Here is a 23,045-nt window from a genome sequence, read left to right on the forward strand (position 1 = left end):
AAGGAAAGGAGATCATTTGGCTAGTCACTTGTGAAATTTTAATATCTTAAGATCTGAAATTTTGGGTGATCGGGTTGAAAAGCGAGATCTAAATCAAGGTGTAATCTATGAATTGTAAGGCAGATCTATTGATAGGTCGTGATTTTTCTGGGGCATGATCAGATCTGTGGATCTGACTATCTGTGGAACATTGGAGGACTGTTAACTTGGCTCTATTCGAAGGTCCGCAGGCGATGCACAATGCAGGTGCGGGGGTCCGCAGCCCAGCAGAAGGTGCAGGTGCGGGGGTCCGCAGCCCAGCAGAAGGAGCAGGTGCAGGGGTCCGCAGCCTAGTAGAAGGAGCAAGTGCGGGGGTCCGTAGCCCAGCAGAAGGCGTAGGTGCGGGGGTCTGTAGCCCAGAAGAAGGCGTAGGTGCGGGGGTCCGCACCGCAGCAGAAGGCGCAGTTGCGGGAGTCTGCAGTGTAGCAGAAGGCGCAGGTGCGGAGGCATGCAAAGCAGTAGAAGGCGCAGGTGCGGAGGTACGCTGTCGGGTAGACAGTGTAGGTGCGGAGCTGCGCAGTCCAGAAACAGAAAAACTGTGGATATTCACAGGTTTCTATTGGTGAAGTTGCGGAATTTTCTTAAAATGTTTGTTGGCTGCCTTTTGTCTATTGCTGCAGAGTTTTGGGTTTAGATTACTGGTATTGCTTTTTTGGTTACTGAATTCTGAGAAGTTATTGGTTGATTCTTTGGGTGATTGTAAAAGGAGATTGGTTGATTCACATGTACTTGATGATTATTTGATGTTTATGGATCCAGTTTGAAAATTTATGAAAAGTGGTCCTGGAAGAAAAGAAGTAGGTCAGCACCTACGTACTAGTAGATCAGCTAGTACAAGAGCTAAGGGGGTTATAGCTCCCTTCCAGGAGAGACTGGAAAACGAGAGAGGATTGTAGCTCTCAGCAGGTTGTAGCCTGCATACTGGTAAAGGACTGCACCAGTACAAAATCATTGTAAAAGAAGTTTCTAATTGAAAGAAGATAGAGACATATTGTAGCAGGTGGTTTTCACCCACATTGGGTTTCCACCTTATATCTAGTGTTCTTTGGTGTGACTATCTATTTTTCTTGTTCTTGCTCATTATTATATGGTACTGACATACAAATTAATGATCAATATTTGAAGAATAAATTAAAGTATAAAGCTGGAAGATATATTGAAAAGAATTTGATAATACTGATTCAAACCCCCCCTATCAGTATTATTCCCAACAAATTTAGTCGGTCATTTGAAGTACTGGACCGAATAGGTCCAGTAGCATACTAGTTGGCTACACTAGTTAAAGTACATAATGTATTTCATGTGTCATTGTTAAAAAAATATGTTCATGACAACTCTCATTTAATTTATTGGCATCTTTTACAGGTGGAGACCAAAGGAGGCTTCTTGCTCGAAGCACTCCGCATTTTGGAGTAGAGGGAAACCATATTGTGGAATCGGGTCATTGCTCAGGTTAAAGTGCAATGGTGACACTTTATGCCTGAGGAGGCAACCTGGGAAAAATAATATGTCATGAAAGCAACCTATCCAGGATTATTTTCACAGGAATAATGAACATTGAGGATGGTGTTAAATTTTAAGGGGGAAGATGTAACACCCCCGTTGTAATTAAAATAATTAGTTGTTTGATGGTTACCATTACTACTGACTTTACTAGGATGGGGATAAATCTAATTATGTCTGGAAAAGGATTTTTAAATTAATAAATAAAGTTGTTGGTTTTATTTATGGAAATCATGATGGCTGACACCAGAGTAGATGAGACTTGACAGAATCTAACAAGAATTAGGTTCAGTTTGATTTTCCTAAACTTAAAAATATATTGATATATATGATATCTCGGTGGGAGATAAAGACCGAGGATAAAAGTGTTGCGAGAATAAAAGTGTCGCAGGTTTTTGCTTTTAGGAAAAACAAGTGAAAAACCTAGGCTAAGGGGAAACAGATCCCCAGAAGCCAGGACGCTACCAAGGGAAAATATGTGAGAAAGATAATATTAAATAAACATTATCAAGGCTCAGTAGATTTTACTAAGGCCTCGCAAGTTATCATAGCTCGGGGGGAATCATAGGTGATTCAAGGTTGGGTGGTTTCGTGTTGTAAGCCATATATTTCCAGCGTGGGAGTATTGGTCAAAGGATCCTGTACCCACTGATAATCTTAAGAGTATTCATAATTATCTAGTTGTGGCAGAAATAAATGCATGAATTATGTTATGATGGAATGTGTTTATATATTGGTTATAGAATGCATAGGCTGAACATTGTATGCTGAGAATATACTGTAGAATTACTGCTAAAGCTATTGTGGAATTTCTTGACATATGGATTGTAACATATAGTAGGCTAGATATTTAGTTGGGACTTGTGTTTTGAATTAATCCTTAATTTTATGTATGCACGATGCAATTATTATTGTGTAGGGAATATGCTAGCGAATGTTTTTAAATTTCATGCATGCTTGATACAAGTAGTGGTACTGAAACAAATGTGCAAGTGAATGTCCTTAATCTTATGCATGCTTGATACAATTAGTTATATTGCAGTGAACAGACGAGTAAATGCATGGAAAAATGGTTGAATGAAATAATTAGAACTATCTATAGAAAGAAAACATGTATCTCATTAGAATCATTTAAGTGGTGCATGAGACAATATAAACAACAATAAATAAAAGACAGATGGGTGGCTACATATATCCTTCGGGAAAAGGTAACAATCATAGGCTACATGCACATATTGAGTATTCTCCAGAAAGCTCATACTTGCTGCTATAGGTGCATGGCATAGAGAAGAAATGGGTCAATCATAGTATGCACATCGGGCAAGAAACAACGCATGTAAATGGTGAAATCAATTTAAACTCTTACAGGAGGTTACATGCTAGGATAGAAGAAAAGAACAAGAAAGGACACATGTGGTTCAAATAGTTAATGCTTAAATAAAATACATAGTAGGAAGAAAATCAAATTAAAGAAATTTGTTGGTTGTTATGATGGATTTCCTGACTAGACTAAGCACACCCTACTCAATTCAGTGGCTCCTAGCCAATTCATTGGAAATCGACTCATATTACGATCTAATTTCCTTCCTAATGCCTAATCACAATAAAACAAGTTACATATTATCTTTTCCTGAGATCGTAACCTCGTTAGAACTTTAGATAAAATTGACATGTTGACCATTACGAAATGCATAGATAGTTAACCCATTCTTGAAATAGTTCCATGCGCCTTTCATTAAAACAATGAAAAAAAGAGAGGAAGTAAATTAACAGTAAGGAGAAAGTAAATTAACAGTTCATAGTTATGTACATAGAGTCTTCCAATTTGGTCAGAGTTCAACCCATGAGCCTAAGGCCCGACGCAGCCCAGTACGAGGGCAGAAGGGAACAAAACACATTATACAGAGATTCAAAAGAATTAAAGATAGTCACCAGACCATGAATGTAAATTAATAACTTAGCTCACTCATGAAGAGTAGAAAAACAAATACAGACAATACTCTAGCATGCCTCAGGCTTGTTGACCCAAGTAGAGGTCGATTAACTAAATTGAAGCACAACCATGCAACTAAAAGGCACGAGGGCCATCGCAGACATTTCCTAAAAAACAATGCATACCCGAGGTAAACATTCACCTAGGTTCCATCGGAAAAGAGGCGATAGGAATAATATTCGCAAGCAGCAAACCCAAGTTAATGGGGAAGTTTGAAGCCAAGAGATCACGAACTTGGGAACATGAAAGTAAATTTTAAAAGAAGAGCACCCAGCTCCCATCGAGAGCATCCGAATAGAATTCCACCAATGTGCTTACTTGTAACAACAACCCAAAACATTGCTACTTAAATAAGAACCTTGAATATTTGAATGGATATGAAAATATTCAAGGGAAATGAAATCTAAGAAAATGATTTTACCTGAGATAGCTTGTGGAACCAAGATATTATCAACCCTCCTAGATATAAGAATAAAACATTAGCCGAGTTCGGATAATAGAGGAAACAAACACCATAACCTGAGAAAATGTAAATGAAACCATAAAGGGAATTCACCTAGGTGCTGACAGGAAAACTCTAGGACAAAATAAAACGACGGTTGCCGCAACACCTTGGGCCACACCTACACCATCAAAGAAGAAGGTTTCAAAATGGGAAATAAATCAAATGACCCTTCATGAAATCTAAAAACAAGCAAGTGCATGTTGGAAAATCGATATAAACATTACACTAGGAGAAATTACCTGATTCTAGTAGGATGGTGACAAAGTCGAGTACCTAGACTTCGCCATCGGCCCCCTTTGTACTCAAACCCTCCTTTGAAATATAGAGGTGTGATGGAGTCTTCCAACACCAAAGAGGATGTTGGGTTATACTCTGGTAGCAGAGCTGAGTTAAACCCTTGCGATGGTGGCAAGAAAACCAATCTCAGGAGGTTATGCATCGAGCAGAAAGAAAACAAGGAAAAGAAAGAGACACACCTCTACCAAAATCCACAAGGAAAATAGGGAATGAAGTGCAAGCACAAAGGTAGGTACCCTGAGACTATTAGGGTTAGATCTAAAAGGCAAGAGCCATAGATCTATACCAAGTGAATCTCAACCATCAATAAGTCATTGAAACAACAAATCTTAAGAATTGTGCCATTGTGCCAGGTTTACATGGGCATAGATGTACAAGCAGTAGTTTATTGGCCAACGCTGACAAGCAATTAGTGGAAAAAAGGTTAGGTACAGGGGGCAGTCAACAAGGTGCGATCCATATGGTGAGAGTGAGAGCACACAGAGTGCTAACTCATCCAAAATGGAAGAAATGTGTCTGCCTCCATAGTGAATGCCCACATGTAAACGCATAACCTGTCCTGGGTAGAGCGATATTGGCCAAGGCTAGGGCCGAAGGCTTGAATGCAAAGGGTGGGTAGTTAAGAAAAAATCATAAAAGGTATGAATAATAACAATAGAATGGTTCTAAAAACCTTACGATATGTAGTGTGCAGGTAGACTTACAATCAAAATGAAAAATAAATAAACAAAGAACTCTAACCTAAGTTGTTATACATTAATTTGTATCATTACACCGACCATTTCTAATAACCTTCACCATGCATACATTTGACATCGTAAAATAGAGGGGCAAAGAAATAAATTTTTTTGGGGTATGTTTAGAGTTTCATTACAATGTCCTATGAAATGAATGCCTAGCTTTCTCAATCATTTAATTATTTAGATGCTCATCAATGAGGAAAACTCATCTCAATGCATGCGAATGGTCCCCCAAACTCTTCGAGAGAAAAAAAAATAAAGAAATAAAAAAAAAATTGTCCTGCAAACTATTTCCTTGGTTCCATTTGCGTGGGAATGCTCCCTTGACTAAATTTTTCTAGATATATTTGAATGGATGGTAAGTAGCAATAGTGCTTGAGGTCATTTACTAGAATTGTTCGGGACAAGGTGAGCGAGGTAGTTGTCTTATGAGTGTAATTCATTAATAAATGTGTTTTTAAATGTTTTCATTATGGTTATTAAGTTATAATTATTAAGTATGGATTTGTTAGTTATTAAAATCAATCTCGACATTACAATGGAAACAAATAGGCAAATTTAGCTACATTCTTGTTGGTTATAGATTTCTAATTTTTTTTTTTTCCAAAAATTTCAGACTAGGAGGTAACTCCTCAAATCAAAAACTCATATTATTCATTCAGGGTGTTCATTATTATATACAAGAGAGAGTGACTGTTCGGTTCATCTCTCGATGACTCTCTATCTTCTCTATTATTTATTTACATTAACTATAGTTGTACACCCAATCCCTTTGATTAGGTGTCAACATTCCCCCCCTTAATCTGAAGGGATGTTGGTGAGTCCAAGCATCGTTCTGAATCTTTCAAGCTTTTCTCTTCCAAGTGCTTTGGTGAAGATGTTTGCAATTTGCTCATTAGTGGAACAATGGCAGAGATGGGTTGTTTTGGCCTCAACATGATGTCAAATCAGATAATATCTAGTATTGATGTGCTTTGTTCGATCATGGAACTTTGGGTTCTTGGCCAACTTTATTGCAGAGGTATTTTCAATCATGGGTTGAGTCGATTGTACTTGTTTTACCTGCAAATCGTCAAGAATTTTCCTGAGCCACACAATTTCTTTTGTTGCCTCAGCTGCTGCCACATATTTTTCCTCTGTTGTGGAATCTACTGGAACTGATTCTTTGTGTGATCTCTAGGAGACAACTCCTGATCCAAGACTCATAGCATAACCTGAAGTAGACACCCCAGTTTATTTATCTCCATCGAAGTCTGAATCAGAGTATCCAGTCAAGCTGAAGTCGCCCACCTGTGTATACTTGATTCCAAGTCTTGAGTTCCCTTCAAGTACTTTAGAACTCTTTTTACAGCAGACCAATGTCCCTCATAAGGCTTTTGCATAAATTTTGAGAGGATTCCAATAGCAAACGAAATGTCTGGTCTGGTGGTAGTTAGGTAGTTGAGACTTCCTACAAGCTGTCTATACTCTGTTGCATCCTCAAATTATTTTCCTTCAATGGATGTGAGCTTTAAGTTTTGTTCCATTGGAGTAGTCAGAGGATTGCATTCAGTCATGCCAAACCTATTTAACAGATCTCCAATGTACTTCTTTTGAGAAAGGAATATGGACTTCAGATGTTGAGTTACTTCAATACCAAGATAGTAATGAACATATCCCAAATCAGTCATTTCAAAACCTTTCTTCAATTCCTTCTTTATGGATGCAATGTAGTTTTCATTATTCCCTGTCATCAAAATATCATCTATATATACCACAAGATATACAACTATTTTGCCAAATTTCTTGACAAACAAAGTTGCATCATCAAGATCATAATGTTTGAAATTGAGTTTCAGAAGATGCTCAGTCAGTTTTTCATACCAGGCTCGTGGTGCTTGTTTGAGGCCATACAAGGATTTCACAAGTTTGCATACTTTATGTTCATGTCCTTTCACAACAAATCCTTCAGGTTGGGACATAAAAAAATATTCTTTTAGATCTCCATTCAAGAAAGTAGTTTTTACATCCATTTGATGGACTTTCCAACCGTTCCGAGCTGTTAGGTCAAAGAGTGTCCGGATGGTAGCCCATTTTGTTGTGGTGACAAAAGTCTCCTCATAATCGACCCCTTCCTTCTATGCAAAACCTTTTTCCACAAGCCTGGCTTTGTGCTTGTCAAGTGAGCCATCAGCTTTATACTTGTTCTTGTAGACCCACTTGCAGCCAATTGGTTTGGTTCCCAATGGAGGATCAACCAGCTTCCAAGTTCCATTCTTTATCAGGGCATCATACTCATTTTGCATCACTTCTTTCCATTCATCATGAGAAGCAGCTTCTTTGAAGGAAGTTGGTTCAAAATCTGTAGACAAATTCAATTCACAATCATAAGAAACATCCATATCAATAGGTCAATCGGAGTCATCTACATCACCTCCATTTGCTGGTTTGAATTTCTAGTTCTTGTCTTTCCAACCTCATCAGGATGAACACTTTCAAGTGTGTTTGTCAGCCACTTTGGGGGACCTTTTTCAGATTGTCCAGGCTGCTCCATTGATTGATTTGGGACTGAATCAAGATTGAGTCTCCCAATTCTATCAATCATATCACTTAAAGTATCATCCATTGTTGGAGTTTCATGCAAGGGAGAGAGTGCTTCAGAAGAAGATTCCACAGGTTGATCTAGTATAGGAATCCCCCCTTCAAGATGTGGAATCTAATTATCAAATTCTTGAAATTATTTTACATTTGTGAATCTATCCAAGCAATCAAGCTACCTTTCAACAACATTGTCGGTTTTGGATAATTCAAGAAAGATTACATCTCTAGATACAACAAACATTTTGTTGACCTCATCATAGAGATGGTATGCTTTGGAGGTGTTTGAATACCCCAGAAAGATATACTTACGACTTCTTGCACCAAGTTTGTTTCTATGTACCTTTGGTATCAAGGCATAACAGGTGGAACCAAAGACCCTGAGATGCTTTGCCGAAGGAATGTGCCCATACCACATTTCATAAGGAGTCTTGTTTCTGATAGCATTAGATGGAAATCTATTCTTTATATATACATCACATAGAACTGCATCAGCCCAAAACATTACTTTTACATTTTTGAAGAACAACATGGAGTGTACCATATTTAAGATTGTCCTATTCATTCTTTCAGCTACTCCATTCTGTTGGGGATTATAAGGCACAGTTGTTTGATGTTTTATCCTATGTTGGCGAAGATAGTTTTCAAATTCATTTGAAGTCTATTCTTTTCCATTATCAGTGCGAATAGAGCCAATATGAGATTGTGCATCATTTTCAATCCATGTATCAAAGTTCTTGAATGTTTGAAAAGCATCATATTTGTTCTTCAATCAATAAACCCAACACATTCTGGTGTATTCATCAATAAATGTCATCATATATTTATTTCCATTTGCAGAAGAGACAGGCATTGGACCACATAAATATGAATGAATGAGTTCAAGTTTTCTATGTGCTCTGGAGTGTGAATCATGAAAGGACTGTCTGCTATGCTTTCTTAGAATGCAAGCATCACATTGCTTAAGCTTCGTAGGAATTGTAGGCAAACCAAAAACACCATTTTTCTTCAACAAGCAGAGGTTGTCATAGTTCAACTGTCGAAATCTAGCATGCCATAATAAACTTGGTGGAAGTGTACCTTCTTCATAATGAGAATTATATGAGAAATTTTGTGTACGAGCAAAGGTACCTTGCAGCTTGAGAAGCCTTTCTTCTTCTATCCTTGTCATGACAAGTGAGTGGTAAGATGCTTTTCTCACCTCAAGCTTGCCATCAAACATATGAGTGGAGTGACCTTGTTGGCAGATGTGGACCAAGGACATCAAGTTTCTCCTTAGTTGTGGGAGATATAGAACATGATGCAGAAGAAAGTCTAGAAGACCAGGCAATTTAAGCCTGATTGTGCCAAGCCCTGATGGCTTGAGTTTTGATTGGTCTGCAAAGTAATATCCCTCATATTAAAAAAGTAATTGTTTTTTAATTTCAATTATTTTATCTCATTATATAAATTATCATGTACAATAAAAGTGAAAATTGAAGTATTTTATTTATGAGCGACATTGATTTTTAAAATAACATTCATCATTATTTTTGAAAGTAACATTACACACAACATCTCTAACTATACATATATTAGCAGCCACACACACATATATATATATATATATATATATATATATATATATATATATATATATATATTTTATAAATAACGTTAGGTGGGAACATCTCCTTCATGTATTTCGTTGTAGAGGGCTTCTTAATACAATTAAATATTGTTTAAATAATTTTAAATATTATTAATTAAGCTTTGTTAAAATCATTAATTACTTATTTATAAAATTATTTTTTAGAAATGTTAATTAAAATTTTGATTAAATTAAAAAATAAAAATAAATAAATTAAATAAATAAAATAATATAACTAATTGAAATAAAATTTATTTTTATAAACATTCCCACACAAATTCAAATTTCATATAATAATAATAATAAATAAATAAAAATCAAGAATGTAAATTAATTACAAAGATTATAGTATCCCATAAAACTTCTAAACTTAACCACAGAATCTTGATAACAACCTCCAATGAATAAAACTAGCAATAAATAGATAACTCTTCGTCCCACCATTAAAACTAACCCTAAAGTACAACTTATTTAACAAACCACTCGTAACCCTAACCAAAGCACAACTTATTTATTTAAAAGCAAAACAAAACCTTTCGTTGAATTATCAAATTCCTCGGCATTAAAAAAAATACCACAAAATACAAATAATGGTATCGAAATCTATGCCCTAGATCTGTGATGCCATATAAAGGCCACTTGTCACGCCCCTACACCTACGGTAATCTTTCAACCACTTATAGCGAGGTGCGGCACCACCAAACACTTTCTTTTCGCCAATACTTATGTTCATGGACTACGCCTTAACATTCGATACTTAGTTTTATTTTTCTTCAACAAGTATTATTATTATCCTTTATACCAATGAACACCCATACACATTCATTATCCACAACGATTATAAATAAAGAACACAATTGCAACGGTATAAAGGGAGGGGAAACTCCCTGAACAATGAGTCTGCCTGAATTCAATATATTATTCAACTTTACAATTTTTACAAGTATCCTTGGGAAACCCCAAGTTTCATACTTAGCCAAATTTCCACTCGGCAGCACCTTCGTGCAGCCAACCGAGTTCACTGTGCCAACACACAAGTCACCTTGCCTGAGTTGGGCGGGCACGCCCTCACATGGACTGCCAACCGAAACTCCACAAACGAGCTCGTGCTACCCAGCGGGCGAGTGCCTTCGTGCACCCTCCACCCGCACTTGCAACTGTCGGGCGGGCGCCTCACACGCACCCTCCACCTGAACTTCCAACCGGCGGGCGGGCGCTCTCCACACACACCGAGTTTACTCCTGAATGGTGGGCAGGCGCCTTCGTGCAACCCACGACCCACGCTACACCTGAGACTTCAACCGAATAGTGGGTGGGCGCCTTCGTGCGACCCACGACCCACGCTACACCTATCACCAAGACTGGTGCCAATCTTGTGTAGAGCTGCCTGAGAGCGGGTGCATTCACTTGCCCTTGCTACGACTTGTCTCTCCACCGTTCGCACTTCTCCTCTGATGATAGATGATGTTCGAAGCTTGTCCAAGTTGATGCCTTTGCTCCAACTCACACCCTCATATATATTCAGGCGGTTGGGTGAGTCAAGCCACCCGGCTGACTCGTCCAACTCGTTCAACTGATGCCTTTATCTCACCAATTCATTCGACTTCGTTCGGTCGGCCCACCCTTCGCACATGACCGCCAACCCAACCTTCGCCCGAATTGCATAAGTCATGAGGTCGGCCCGTGGGTGATGCCAACTCGTCCCCATGGTATAAGTTCGCCTCCACCAAGTCTTCCACATGCATTTCTCCACATGCTCTTTTGTTTGTCTCGACCTCAGCTCGCCTCTTCACATCGCACTTTGCACGGTGATAAGGCCTCAGACCGCAGGTCCTTACATCCTCCTCCACCTGAAGTCATTGTCGTCCTCGACAATAAGTCATCTCGGTAACCATCCTGCCACCAAGACCATCATCTCACTGTCTCATCCTCGGTCCATGATATCAACCAGTCCATACACTACAAACATCCCTGCAACATATGTAAAACAACTATCTCTATCATGTGTCGTTCCGTCTTGTGAACTGTCATCAGATACTCCAACATAATGCCAACATCTCTCTGCACACTTCCGGACCTCATGATTCGAACTAGACGGGTGATCAGTCCAACTGTCATGCTCAAACCATAAGAATGCACATCCTTATGCCTACATCAGTCTTTCCCAGACTCTGCCACATCATGGACTCACCAAGAATCTCTCCCATGCTCAGGTCCATGGAAACTCCATCCCATCTGCAACCTGTCATGTTGCTAATGCCAAACCATTCCTCCACCATCTGTCATACCTGCTCAACCTGTTTCAAGGACTCACTGCCATGAGTAGCTAACAATGAGCCCCATCTTCTATGTTATCTAAGAAGATGTAGAGGGAGTAGAGCCTGAAGGCTCTCCCTCACTAATAAGCTCAATCCATCTGTCAGGATCCTCTATCTCCATCCTCTGCAGATATGCCACCCGATCCTCCTCATGGACATTCGGTCTCACATAAACATCCTTGTCATCATCATCCTCAACCTCCTCTAGTCTTCTTGACAAATAAAAGATACTATCAGATAGTGTCCTCATAACCAATGACTACTCGATAAGCTTTGCCTCAGCAGTAGACAACTGCTTACATACATCATCCAATAGCTTCTCATCCTCCATCTGCGTCACTACCAATTTACAATGAGGCCTTGTCACACCAATGGTTGGAACACCAATGGGTACATCTTCCCTTCCATCGTAAATGTACAGCTTCTTCAATTGTGGAACAATCATAGCATCATATTGTTTCAAGAATTCCATCCCCAGCACACCCTCATAGTCATCAATCCACACTAGAGTGAAGTCGACTTTCCCGGTCCACTCACCTAGTGTTGTGCCACCCTTTCAGCTACACCAAGTACATAATCAGAGGAGAATTCACTGTCTTCATCTGTGCCTTCACCGGTACAAATTTCAGTCCAATCCTTCTGGCAACATCTTCACTCAATTTTAACAGTGTCGAAAATGGGCAAGAGGGAAGCTGGAACTAGAACATCAAGGTTTTCTGAACAATTAAATTGGGATAATGTATTCACTACTTTGCCGCAAGTCGATTGGGATACTAATTCCGCAGGAGTAGAACAATCTGACGTGGATTTGGGTGCAACCCAATGGTGGCCATGGGATCATGATTTACTCGGTGACCACAATCATGGCTGCTACGTTAATAACATATTGTTGCCAACGGACTTGGAGGCAATTCAAAAGTATTTAATAGATGCAGATCTGCAAGATGAGAATACTAATATCGAGGAAGATCCAATATTGAGTACTCAGAGTGATGCCATCGTCTTCCAATGCCCAATAGACAATGAGTATCCAGCTCCTCTAATTGCTGGGGATCAGCCGCTTTCTGACCCTGCTGTGCTCACAAACATGGCGGGTTCGCCCTATGTCGATGTCGATCATGGCCCCCTTGACGATATGGAATACAAAAGTTCGAGACTCGTATACTACTGACAGCATGGGCAGAGGCAATGTCGCAGGGAGCAACAGATGTAGGTTGTGAGAGATGGTTTCTCCCACAGGCTCCATCATGGAGAGAGTGGCTTACTATCTCTACCATGCTCTACTTCACTCTAATGTCAATTCCCTCCCTCTACTTCACTCTAATGATAAGAGCAGTAATGACCATTTTCTGGGAGCTTTAAAGCTGTTGCATGTAGCTTATCCTTACATCCAAATACCTCACTTCACTGCTAATCAATGTATCCTGGAAGCAGTAGCGGCAGCCGGTGGTGCTAATAATGTGGGAATCCATATTCTTGACTTTGATATAATGGAGGGCATGCAATGGCCGCCATTAATGGAGATCCTGAGGAATAATGGAAATTTATATGGCGTTGGTCACTTAAGAATCGCAGCAATCAAATGGGCAGAGGACGAGGAAGAATGTCTGCTTTATTGTGGGCAGACAGCAAGAAGGCTGTCGGAGTACGCAAGCTCTGTGGGTATCCCATTTTCGTTCCAGGAAACGGATATGAAAGAGCTGAGACAGGTCCTACCGTTGCATGAGGGGGAGACTATAATACTGAATTGCTTATGACAAATGCCTCACATGCTCTATCTGCGACATAAATCGCAGTTATTGGAATTCCTCGTCAGCGCGCGCCACTTGAATCCCAAGGCCATTACGCTCGCTAAGGGCCCATAGGGCGCTGAGTGAAAGAGGGCCAACTCGCGCCACTTGAATCCCAACGCCATTACGCTCGCTATGGGCCCATAGGGCGCTGAGTAAAAGAGGGCCAACTTTTTGGAGAGCTTTGGTCGTTGGCCATTTTCGACTCGCTTGAAGCTGGACTGCCACAGCATGGGCTTGCAAGAGCGATGGTGGAACGCATATTCTTTGGACCCGCCATGTCTAGGAGAGTGGTGAGCAGTAGTGCGTGTGGCCCACCTGATACGAGAAAATCCAACGTTGTTGACCTCCCTCTTGAGTGTGGTTATGGTGAAGGTAGCATAAGCAACGACAATATATTGTATGCAAAATATGGGTAGAGGATGTCATGAAGTAGAATTGGTGGGTGATCGTCGACTGGTTCTGAAATGGCGTTCCACCCCTTTGGTGTGGGTTTCTTTGTGGAAATCAACCTGATCATCATCCTGCATATAGCAGCAAGGTACAGCCACACCACAGTTTCGTTATTTGGATGTGGACCTTCAGCTCTCTCTTATTCCAGAGTCAAAAAAATCGCGATGCATGTAATTCTTTTGGAAATATATGTTGTCTTTTGGAAACATAATTTGCGAGATTGAACAGTTTCTAAAGAATATACAAACGTACGACGTGGGTATATTTGATGAAGCATTCATGGATAAAATTCTTAAATTGAGACGTATGTTTTCGTATTTGTGATTAAAATCCAGGATATAGGTAAGGGTGGTTTTTCATTCAAATAAGCATCAAGGAAAGGAAAGAGAGAGCTACAATGGAGATAGGAAAGGAAAGAGGGAGCTACAATGGAGATATTCATGTTACGGAGGGAATTGCTTAATATGTAAAGTCATAAATATATTTTTAATATATAGCTTAGATGCCGTTTTGTGATTTATAGTTTGAGGATGATGAGATGAGGGAAATGCAGTTAATTCTGTCTAATATATATAAATGAATTTTAGATTTTATTGCTTAAATTAAATATTTAAGATTGTTATATTTTTGTATTTGATATTAAATTTATTTATGTTGCAGTCTCAATTTTAAGTTTATATAGACTTTGTTTTTGTTTGTGGCAAGAGAATTGCTATTTTCTTTGAATGATTTGGTTGCATTGAACATTTTGTCTAACATACTTATTTATTTCATACCTTATCATTTTATTGGGAATTATTTCCATATTATTACTCTTATTTTTTAGTTGCATGCATGTTAGTTGTGAATGGTTTTACATTTTCAAAAATTAAGATATAAATAAATGAGATTAATAGCAATTTATATAAATTAAAGACTTAATAAATAAAAAACTAAGTTTTGAATCTAAATCTTACAGACTTTTATAATAACTTAATTCATAATTAAAAAAATTATTTCATTTTAATAAACTTCTCTTACCCAAACAAAATACATACATATTCAAAATAAATAAATATATATATATATATAAACTTAAAAAAAAAACATGTGAAGCCATTGTAAATCTTCCAATCTCCTCTTGGTTAGATGAAGATAGTTTAAAACTAAATGAATTTTTTGAAGCTAGAAAAAAAAAAGTGAAATAAAGGTAAAATTCTTTAGGGTCGTAAAACACAAATTTTAGTCACAAAACCTGTTTGTACTTAAAAAAAAGTTATACTTCTATATGTGAAATGTTTCAGGTCCAATGCGTATGATATGATTCATGGAAGAGAGAGATTAAAAAAAATCTTTAATTAACAAATTTCTATTTTATGATGTAACAGTGCGGTGCAACCTAGTGCTAAAATTATCTTAATATAATTTTTATTTTGGATATATAAGTGTAATTTAATTATTAAAAATATTATAAAATTATATATATTTAAGATGTCAAATGTGACATAAAATGTATATAAATAAGTAATTGTATTGAAATATGTTTTCTAATTTAGTATAAAAGAAATGTTGTAAAATCATGTAATGTAATGTATTTTTGGATTGACAATTTCAATTATAAAAATACGAAAAATAAAATTCTTAATTATAATTATTAATTATTAGTAGATAATATCTACTAGATAATTAAAATTGAGAATTAAGAATTACTAGATAAGTAAAATTGAGAATTGAAAACTACTAGATAATCAAAATTGGGAATTAAAAATTAAAGTTGTAGATGTCAAATTATTTAAAATAAAATTAAAAAGCTATAACAAACTAATACTTATAAATATTGTTATGGTAGTTGAAGCAAAATTGTGGTCATAAAGTCAATCTTAGGTTTTGAAAACACATGGTTTTTTCAATGGTATTACCATGTAATATAGCCTATTTAAAGGCATGAAGAGTCCTTTGTAATTTTCCTTTGGATCGAGAATGATCCCTAAAATAAAATGGTTTCATTGATACGAAGAAAAAAATTGTGTGTGTTTAAACTATAACATAGATCCATTTTAACCTTGGATCTATCAAGCACATGAGAGGAATCAAATAAAAGGTTTTCACCTTGTGAGATTTGATGTCTCTTCGACACTTGATAGATCTCGAGTTAATATGAATCTAGGACAATTTTTATTTTTAATTTTTTTATATAAAAATTATTGTTTTCTAAATACAATGTAATGATACATAAATAAGTTAATGAAGTTTAATATTATTAAGAGAAAAAAAATTAAAAACAAAATTATTGCAAGGATAATTTTTTTTGCAGAGAGGTGGGTTCTCCACATATTTATCCAAAGTTATCTGACAAAATAATGATAGATCATTCAAAACTATCTCTCTAGATGCAATTTCTTAACATTTTTGAAAATTAAGAAAGGAAAATGGGAAAGGAGATAACATAATTTACCCACATATTTGGCCAAGTTATGTGACAGAATAAGATAGATCATTCATAAATTTCTTTCTAGATCTAATTTTTTAACCTTTTTAAAAATTAAGAATGAAAAATGGGAGAATAGGTAACATAACATGATAATAAAGTTGTAGGTGGTCGTCATTAATGGGCATCTAGAAGATATTGCTTGAACATTCTAAAGATGTCATTCCCACTCCAAGCACTTGTATCTAACACAAAAAAGAGGAAGTTACTCCATATTTATCATCACCCAGAGATTTACTAGATCTAGCCTAGATTAGCCAAGATAATCCAAATCCATTCAATATATGTAATGAGCAATATGAAATGGAGAAGAAATAATGAAATATATATTGATATAAAGGAATTTTAATACAATTTTTACTTTTGAGTGTATGAATATGCTTCGTGGCTCCTTAGCTGCGACTCCTTGGTTTATGCTAATCAGTATGGAAATCTTATAACATTAAGAAGGATCTCTTAGAATTTAAACAACATTTACTTAAATATTTTTCTCTTTTATTTTCTCCCTTAGGAATGGATTCATTAAGTAGAGTTATTAATCTGAAGAGAATATGAATATAGACCCCAAGGTCCTAGAGCATTAAGAGTTTAGAAAAAATTCCTACACCATTAGATGAGGTAATTGAAACCCTCTCCAACTACTCTTCTCATGAATGAGTGAGTCTAGAAGCCTAGATAGGACATCACTTTGTGCTAAGGGTTGTCAGAAGATCATTGTCACTTGTAGTGGGACAAGATGTAATTTTTCACTTCTTTCCATTACACAAGGAGCGATGAAGCTACTAGTTTTGGACTCCCAAGGTAGAAAACTAATGTCTGGCAATAGTAGGTGAATGGGTGTCCAAAGATAGTAACTAAGGTGGAATATAAGGTTGTAATACATGCCCCCTAATGTATGAGAATATAATAGAAACTAATGGTTGAAACATATAATATTATTACAACTCTCATGGTGGCACACAGAAGGAGCCAAATCATAACAAAGTACTCAAAAATTAAAACACTTTTCAACCAATCATATAGATCATCCCCGAGGTAGGCATACAAATTCTTGATAAAAGAGATAATAAAGCATGACCACCAACACAATACACTACATATTCATGAAGTGAAATGAAAAGACATGGACATGAATGAATACATTGTGTATCCATGCTATCAATAAGAGATTATAGCCATGAGAAAATACAATATGGTTCTATATCACAATATACACCAGGAAGACATTAGACATGAATAAGAGTACCCCAAGTGGTCTTCAAAGTACCTAATATAAGGAAATACCCCATAAAGCTTGGAAGGGGTAACATGAATAAGTGAGATACCCATAAGCCCATGGACTTTGTCACAAACCTAATATTATGAATCTACATCATGCAAATAGATGAGTTGATGTCAAGAATGGTACGAACTATTTAGTTACTATTTATTGAGGTATACCATTAATTGATGTGAGGAGACATGCCAATGTGGAAAATGGACTCCAAGGTACCTAGTACAATGTAGTGAGTGTGAATAGAATAGCTGTAGTAAAAAGATTGTAGATTTGATTAATAATGACCCATGAGTCAATGAATTAAAGCCACTATTATTCACTAGGAAACCTACCACCGATGACAACAAATTATAGGGTACAAAATAGTTTCTAATTGGACTTCTAAGATATTGAGTTAACATAGATATGAATCCATCCTTTGAAGGAGTGCCTTGACGTATACATACTGCTCAAAATGAAACATACATCAATTGATGATGTGAAGGTCTCGATTCACTTGGTACAATTAATATAGGGGTGGATGACATGGAATGTTAACAAATTTGCAAATGGTTGACTCAAGATTAAACTACCCTTGAACATTTTTGGCACAACAAAAGAATGTATCGACAACATTAACATAAGGGAACCATGCAATATTGTGTAAAATTTAATTAGGAACTGAATCATGCTCCATAATGGTTGGAAGATTAATCGACCATAGGGATAAGTGACACATATATATGGTAAAAACTGTTGGCAATGGCGGAAATTCATCAACCAAGGGGATCTCCTTGATATGAAGTCCAAATCAGACTTCACACCCTTTGGTGTAGGAGTCCCATCTAGTATAAAGGATCGGTTTTTGAATTCTTAGATATTCTCCTTGGCGCTAGCTGTCAGCACAAGAGAGTGATGCAATGGTATCTTCAAAAACCAAGGTGAGTGTGCAACACAACTATGTCTAGGTTCTCTTACTGCAAAAGGGGGGAGAAAAGTGAGCCTCTAAGTGATAGGTAATAGTACCACCCAAGAAGAGACACACACATGAATCAAAAGGATCTATCTAACATCCAGCGAAATAGTCCACAACGGACCTGACAATCATTACAACTAACAAACAAGAGAAGCTTTGTCTAACATCCAATGGAATAGTCCATGACGGATGTGACAGTCATTATAACCAATAAGTAAAGAAAGATATGTCTAGTATCATGCAGAATAGTTCACAAGGATGGGACAACAATAAAAACCATTAAAACAAATTCTCCACAAGATAAGCACTAAAATAACCGAAATAGTTCAACTATATTAGTACATGTGAAAGAAAACATGAAATACAAACATCCATAGAATAGTCATACAAACATTCATAAGTCATGCATGAAGAACGTGTTGGCCTTCAAAGGCTTCTATTGTTAAGAAGAAGTTCCAAGACACATATTTACATTGTACATCACTAGCCCCAATAGTGGGACATTGGAGCCACTCATTTCTCCTTAAAGAACTAGTTGCTCTCTATAATGCCTTGCAGGAGGAGCCAAGGTGAAAACTGCTTTTCTCATACAATGAAGGGGTATTTATAACCAAGGGTTGATGCTTACCCCTTGTGATTCTTTGACTACCCTCATGAATATTCAACTTCATATGACTTTTCAACTTACATGACTCTTCATATTCATATGTGTCCATTGGACTTCCACTTTCCAATACATTTGATTTACAATATAGATGGCCCATAGTAATGATTTGGCGTATGACAACTCATGACATGGATTGACATGACACTATTGAAATGGATTGGCTTGATGATGTGGCAATGTCAAGTCGCTGTTGCTACTGAGTGCTGGATGTGTTCTTGGATATGCTTCCTCTTCTCCTCTGCATAGCTTGGTAATACAAGGTCTTCATTGATCTTCAATCTTGGGAGGTGGTTGCAAACTTGTGTTCCTTCACTGACTTTTGGTAGGTCCTCTTGTTTGTTCAGCTACAAGTGAGTCTTTAGGCATGCTTCCTTCCTTCTTCTCCTCCTTCATCATCTCTCCATGACTTGATAGTGTACCTGTTTCTGCAATTCACTCATGACAGGACAACATCAACCACAAAACTCCCTAGTCTGAGATGATGCATTATGATGCATGAAATGAGCTCAGGGTAAGTGAGATGCTAGGAGAGGGGGTCGAGTAACTGCGCATTGTGCAATTCTAGGTGACAGGGAGAGAATTTGATCATTGAGACTGCACGGAGCGCAGCTTAGGCTTGACTGAGGAAATTTTCAACACAATCCTCACTAGGGGTAGAAATTGTACAGTGGCCACTAGGAGACAGGATTGTGCAACTTAAGCAAGAAGTGAATGATGTGGGATGAGGCTCCGAGATGCCATTTCTTCACATTTTTCAGAGGCAAGGGGGACTGGGGAGCAGAGAGGCTTGGAGGACAAATCTGTGGAGTTCTTGAGGGTAGTGAGCTCTGACTTGGGGAAGGACACTGAACGACAAATATATGTAGTTCTGGAGGCCAAGGGAGGATGGTATCTCTATGCTTTATGGGGTTTGAGTAGCAAGGGAAAAGTTTGAGGTCTGAAAGTGTGAAGTACACAGTTCAAGTGAGACTGGGAGGAACAGCTGCGCAATTCTTGGGCTCAAGGAAGGTTGTTGGGCTCTGGAATTGTGCAGTACAACTACCTTGGAGGATAGTGACTTTAAACTGCGCAATTCCTGGTAGCAAGGTCACATCAATGAGGGTTGAGACTATGTAGTGCATAGTTCAGTCGGCCTAGTGAAGGTGAGTTGCCCAGTCAGGAAGATTTTTTGAAAATGGCTAAGTGCGGGAGGAAGATAGAATTTTGATGAACTTGAACTTGTGATCACACACTTAACATATTTCAATGACACAACAACATAGACCACCGGCGCAGAAAACAAAGCATTACCTTCTGTGTGACTGTCTCAAGAAAAGAAGCGACAATTGGGACACTTAAGATAGACTTTAGGACAACCGTGATGACACTTGTGTGAAAATGGTCAATACTTTCTGTATGAGTGCGACATGTGTTTAGATGGCTAGGACAACTCATATACACAAAGACCAACCTTCGAAACCAGAAGAAAAGGATCACAACATTACATATCAGTCAAACATGCCAGAAGATGACAGTTAGACCAACATACAAAAGGGAATGAGACACTTAGCAAAATCACATGGAATGACTTTCAGTTTTTGCACTAGTAGAAAATGAGAAATTAGTGACTAGGTGACTAAAAACGTTAGTCACTGCAACTTTTCCAAGTGAAATACTACCAAAAATGACCAAATATTAAGTGACCCAACTAAAAATGACTACATAAATGACTAATTTAGTCCAGGGTTAAAAATATATGACTAGCTAATAAGTAATACAACTAAAAATGACTAACATGAATGACTAATTTAGTCTACGAACAAAAATATGATTACTTAACAAGCACTACAATAATATGGTTTAGTCGTTTATGTTAGTCATTTTAATTGTGTCACTTCAACAATCTAAACTTACAAGTGATAGGGGATTCAAAGGCTGTTATAGATTGGCTGAAAGATTATACTTCCTTAAACACTTTTTTTTTTTATAGGCTAACTTTGCAGTTGAGCTTCAACGTTCTGCAAACTAATATTGACTTTAAAAGGTCATATGTTCGAATATTAAAAAACAAAGAAAACACTACTAAACCAACATAGAAGTTGCCTATCATTTTAATAAAATGATTAACCTCAAAACATATTAACATGGTCAATATCCTTGTCATAAATAGAAAAAGTGATACACACACACACACACACACACACACACACATGATTCTTCTTAACGACTATCACCACCACCGCATTTTCACCCTAATTTAGTTTTTAACAATTGAATATATAAGTATACATAAAATGAGAAGAGATGTGTATTAATGTAGAATAAAGACTTGAACATAAGGAAGTGGTTCATTTTCACAATTAGCATTTATTAATTTGAAAGAACATAATAAACTAATCAAATAATTCCATCTAGTTATATGAAATTAACAATTTACAAGGTGCAAGGGATATAAATCTTCCACCATGCATGCTAGTATCTTAAGGTCCACTCCTCATGTTACACTCTCACTTGTGATCTTTTCCTCCTCTTGTAATCGTCTAAGAATTTATTTCCATGCCTCTATATCAACATCTATTAGTCTTTTGTTTTTAATCATTTTAGTTTAGGGAGAATTTTTTTTTGACTATTTGCTTAAATTTTCCTAACAACATAGAAAATAATTTTTTTTATAAAAATCAATAAAAAAAACATAAAAATATAGAAAAATAAATAAAAAATAAAAATAATATTTAAAAGAAATCTAATGTGAGTGATCTCTTCCTTCTAACAACCTATACGACCACCTATACCACCCTCTTCAAGGCAAAGGACTAGAAAAATGACTAAAGAAAAGAAAGACTTATATTTAGAAATCATCTAATGTGTGAAATCTTCCTTATTATAACCTATAACATTCTCTTCATTACCCATTTGTCATCCAATTAAGAGTTAACAGAGCCGCTTTCTTTCCCTCTTCAAAAATTTTTTTGAGCCGCTTTGTTTCCCTCTTCAATTTTTTTTTGAACTGCTTTATTTCCCGCTTTTTGAGCCTCTTTTGGGAGTTTAACATTTCATGGTTTCTTCCACAGTTCCATTTACAGAAACCCCAACTCTAGATTGCATGTGCAGAGAAACTTAGCTCTGAAATTTTGAGTTCCTACTACTTTAGATTGATCGAAGTGATTCATTAAGCTCTTTGCTTATAGTGATCAAAGTGATTCGTCAATCTCTTTTCTTCTTCCGACGTTGTTCACCATTTGAATTTTTTAATAACTAAAAAATAGATTAACCATATACATAGAATGTGAGATTGCCCATATTTTGTCACTCCTCGGAGCCAAATAGAGGCTCCGAATCTTCAAAGCCAATCTCCTCGAAAAGGGCAGCTTCGATACTACCATCCAGGGTTGTAATTTCACCATTCTCTTGGCTGAATACAAAGAACAAATAAAGAAGACCAGGCCTGGTTCTGCCAGAGAGGCTATCAAAGCTCAGGCTTTGAGGACATTGAAGAAAAAGAAGTTGTAATCTCTAGGTTGTGATAATGTTGCTTTTGTGTATCTGAGTTTGGGAGATAAATGGATGAGCATGGTGGAGAAAGAAAGGAAGTGGAGCCTTCAGTATCATTCAAGCCCTTGAAAATCATATTACGATACAACTTTGAAACTACAGAATCTTCAGGATCCAGGATTTCGGGTGGAAGAAATGAATTCCATGATGAGGACTGAAAGAGGGGAAATAGGGACACCAGAAGGAACAACTGATAAGCGAGGGGAGAGTATAAGTCAATGTATTTGGTGAGTTTTCTCTAGAATTGTCATCTCAGTCAAGGTACCTACTCCTCCACAACCAAGATGGCCCCTCACTGGAAATA

General features: G+C 37.2%; 1 protein-coding gene across 1 annotated transcript; it reads left to right on the forward strand.

Moving 5' to 3' along the window:
* The first annotated feature begins 12,825 nt into the window (after nucleotides 1-12,825).
* On the forward strand, nucleotides 12,826-13,359 carry LOC149266283 (protein NODULATION SIGNALING PATHWAY 2-like). The gene has a single exon (XM_089407754.1). The coding sequence runs from the start codon at nucleotides 12,826-12,828 to the stop codon at nucleotides 13,357-13,359; it is 534 nt and encodes a 177-aa protein (XP_089263880.1).
* Nucleotides 13,360-23,045: the final 9,686 nt, after the last annotated feature.

Source organism: Pinus tabuliformis, chromosome 6 (genome assembly GCF_031772625.1).
Source record: "Pinus tabuliformis cultivar Carrire ecotype Pingquan chromosome 6, CPIR1, whole genome shotgun sequence".
NCBI classification, from domain to species: domain Eukaryota; kingdom Viridiplantae; phylum Streptophyta; class Pinopsida; order Pinales; family Pinaceae; genus Pinus; species Pinus tabuliformis.

What these genes read in the sequence shown, in the direction of transcription:
- LOC149266283 (XM_089407754.1), top strand. Translation starts at nt 12,826, where the DNA reads ATGGTTTCTCCCACAGGCTCCATCATGGAGAGAGTGGCTTACTATCTC.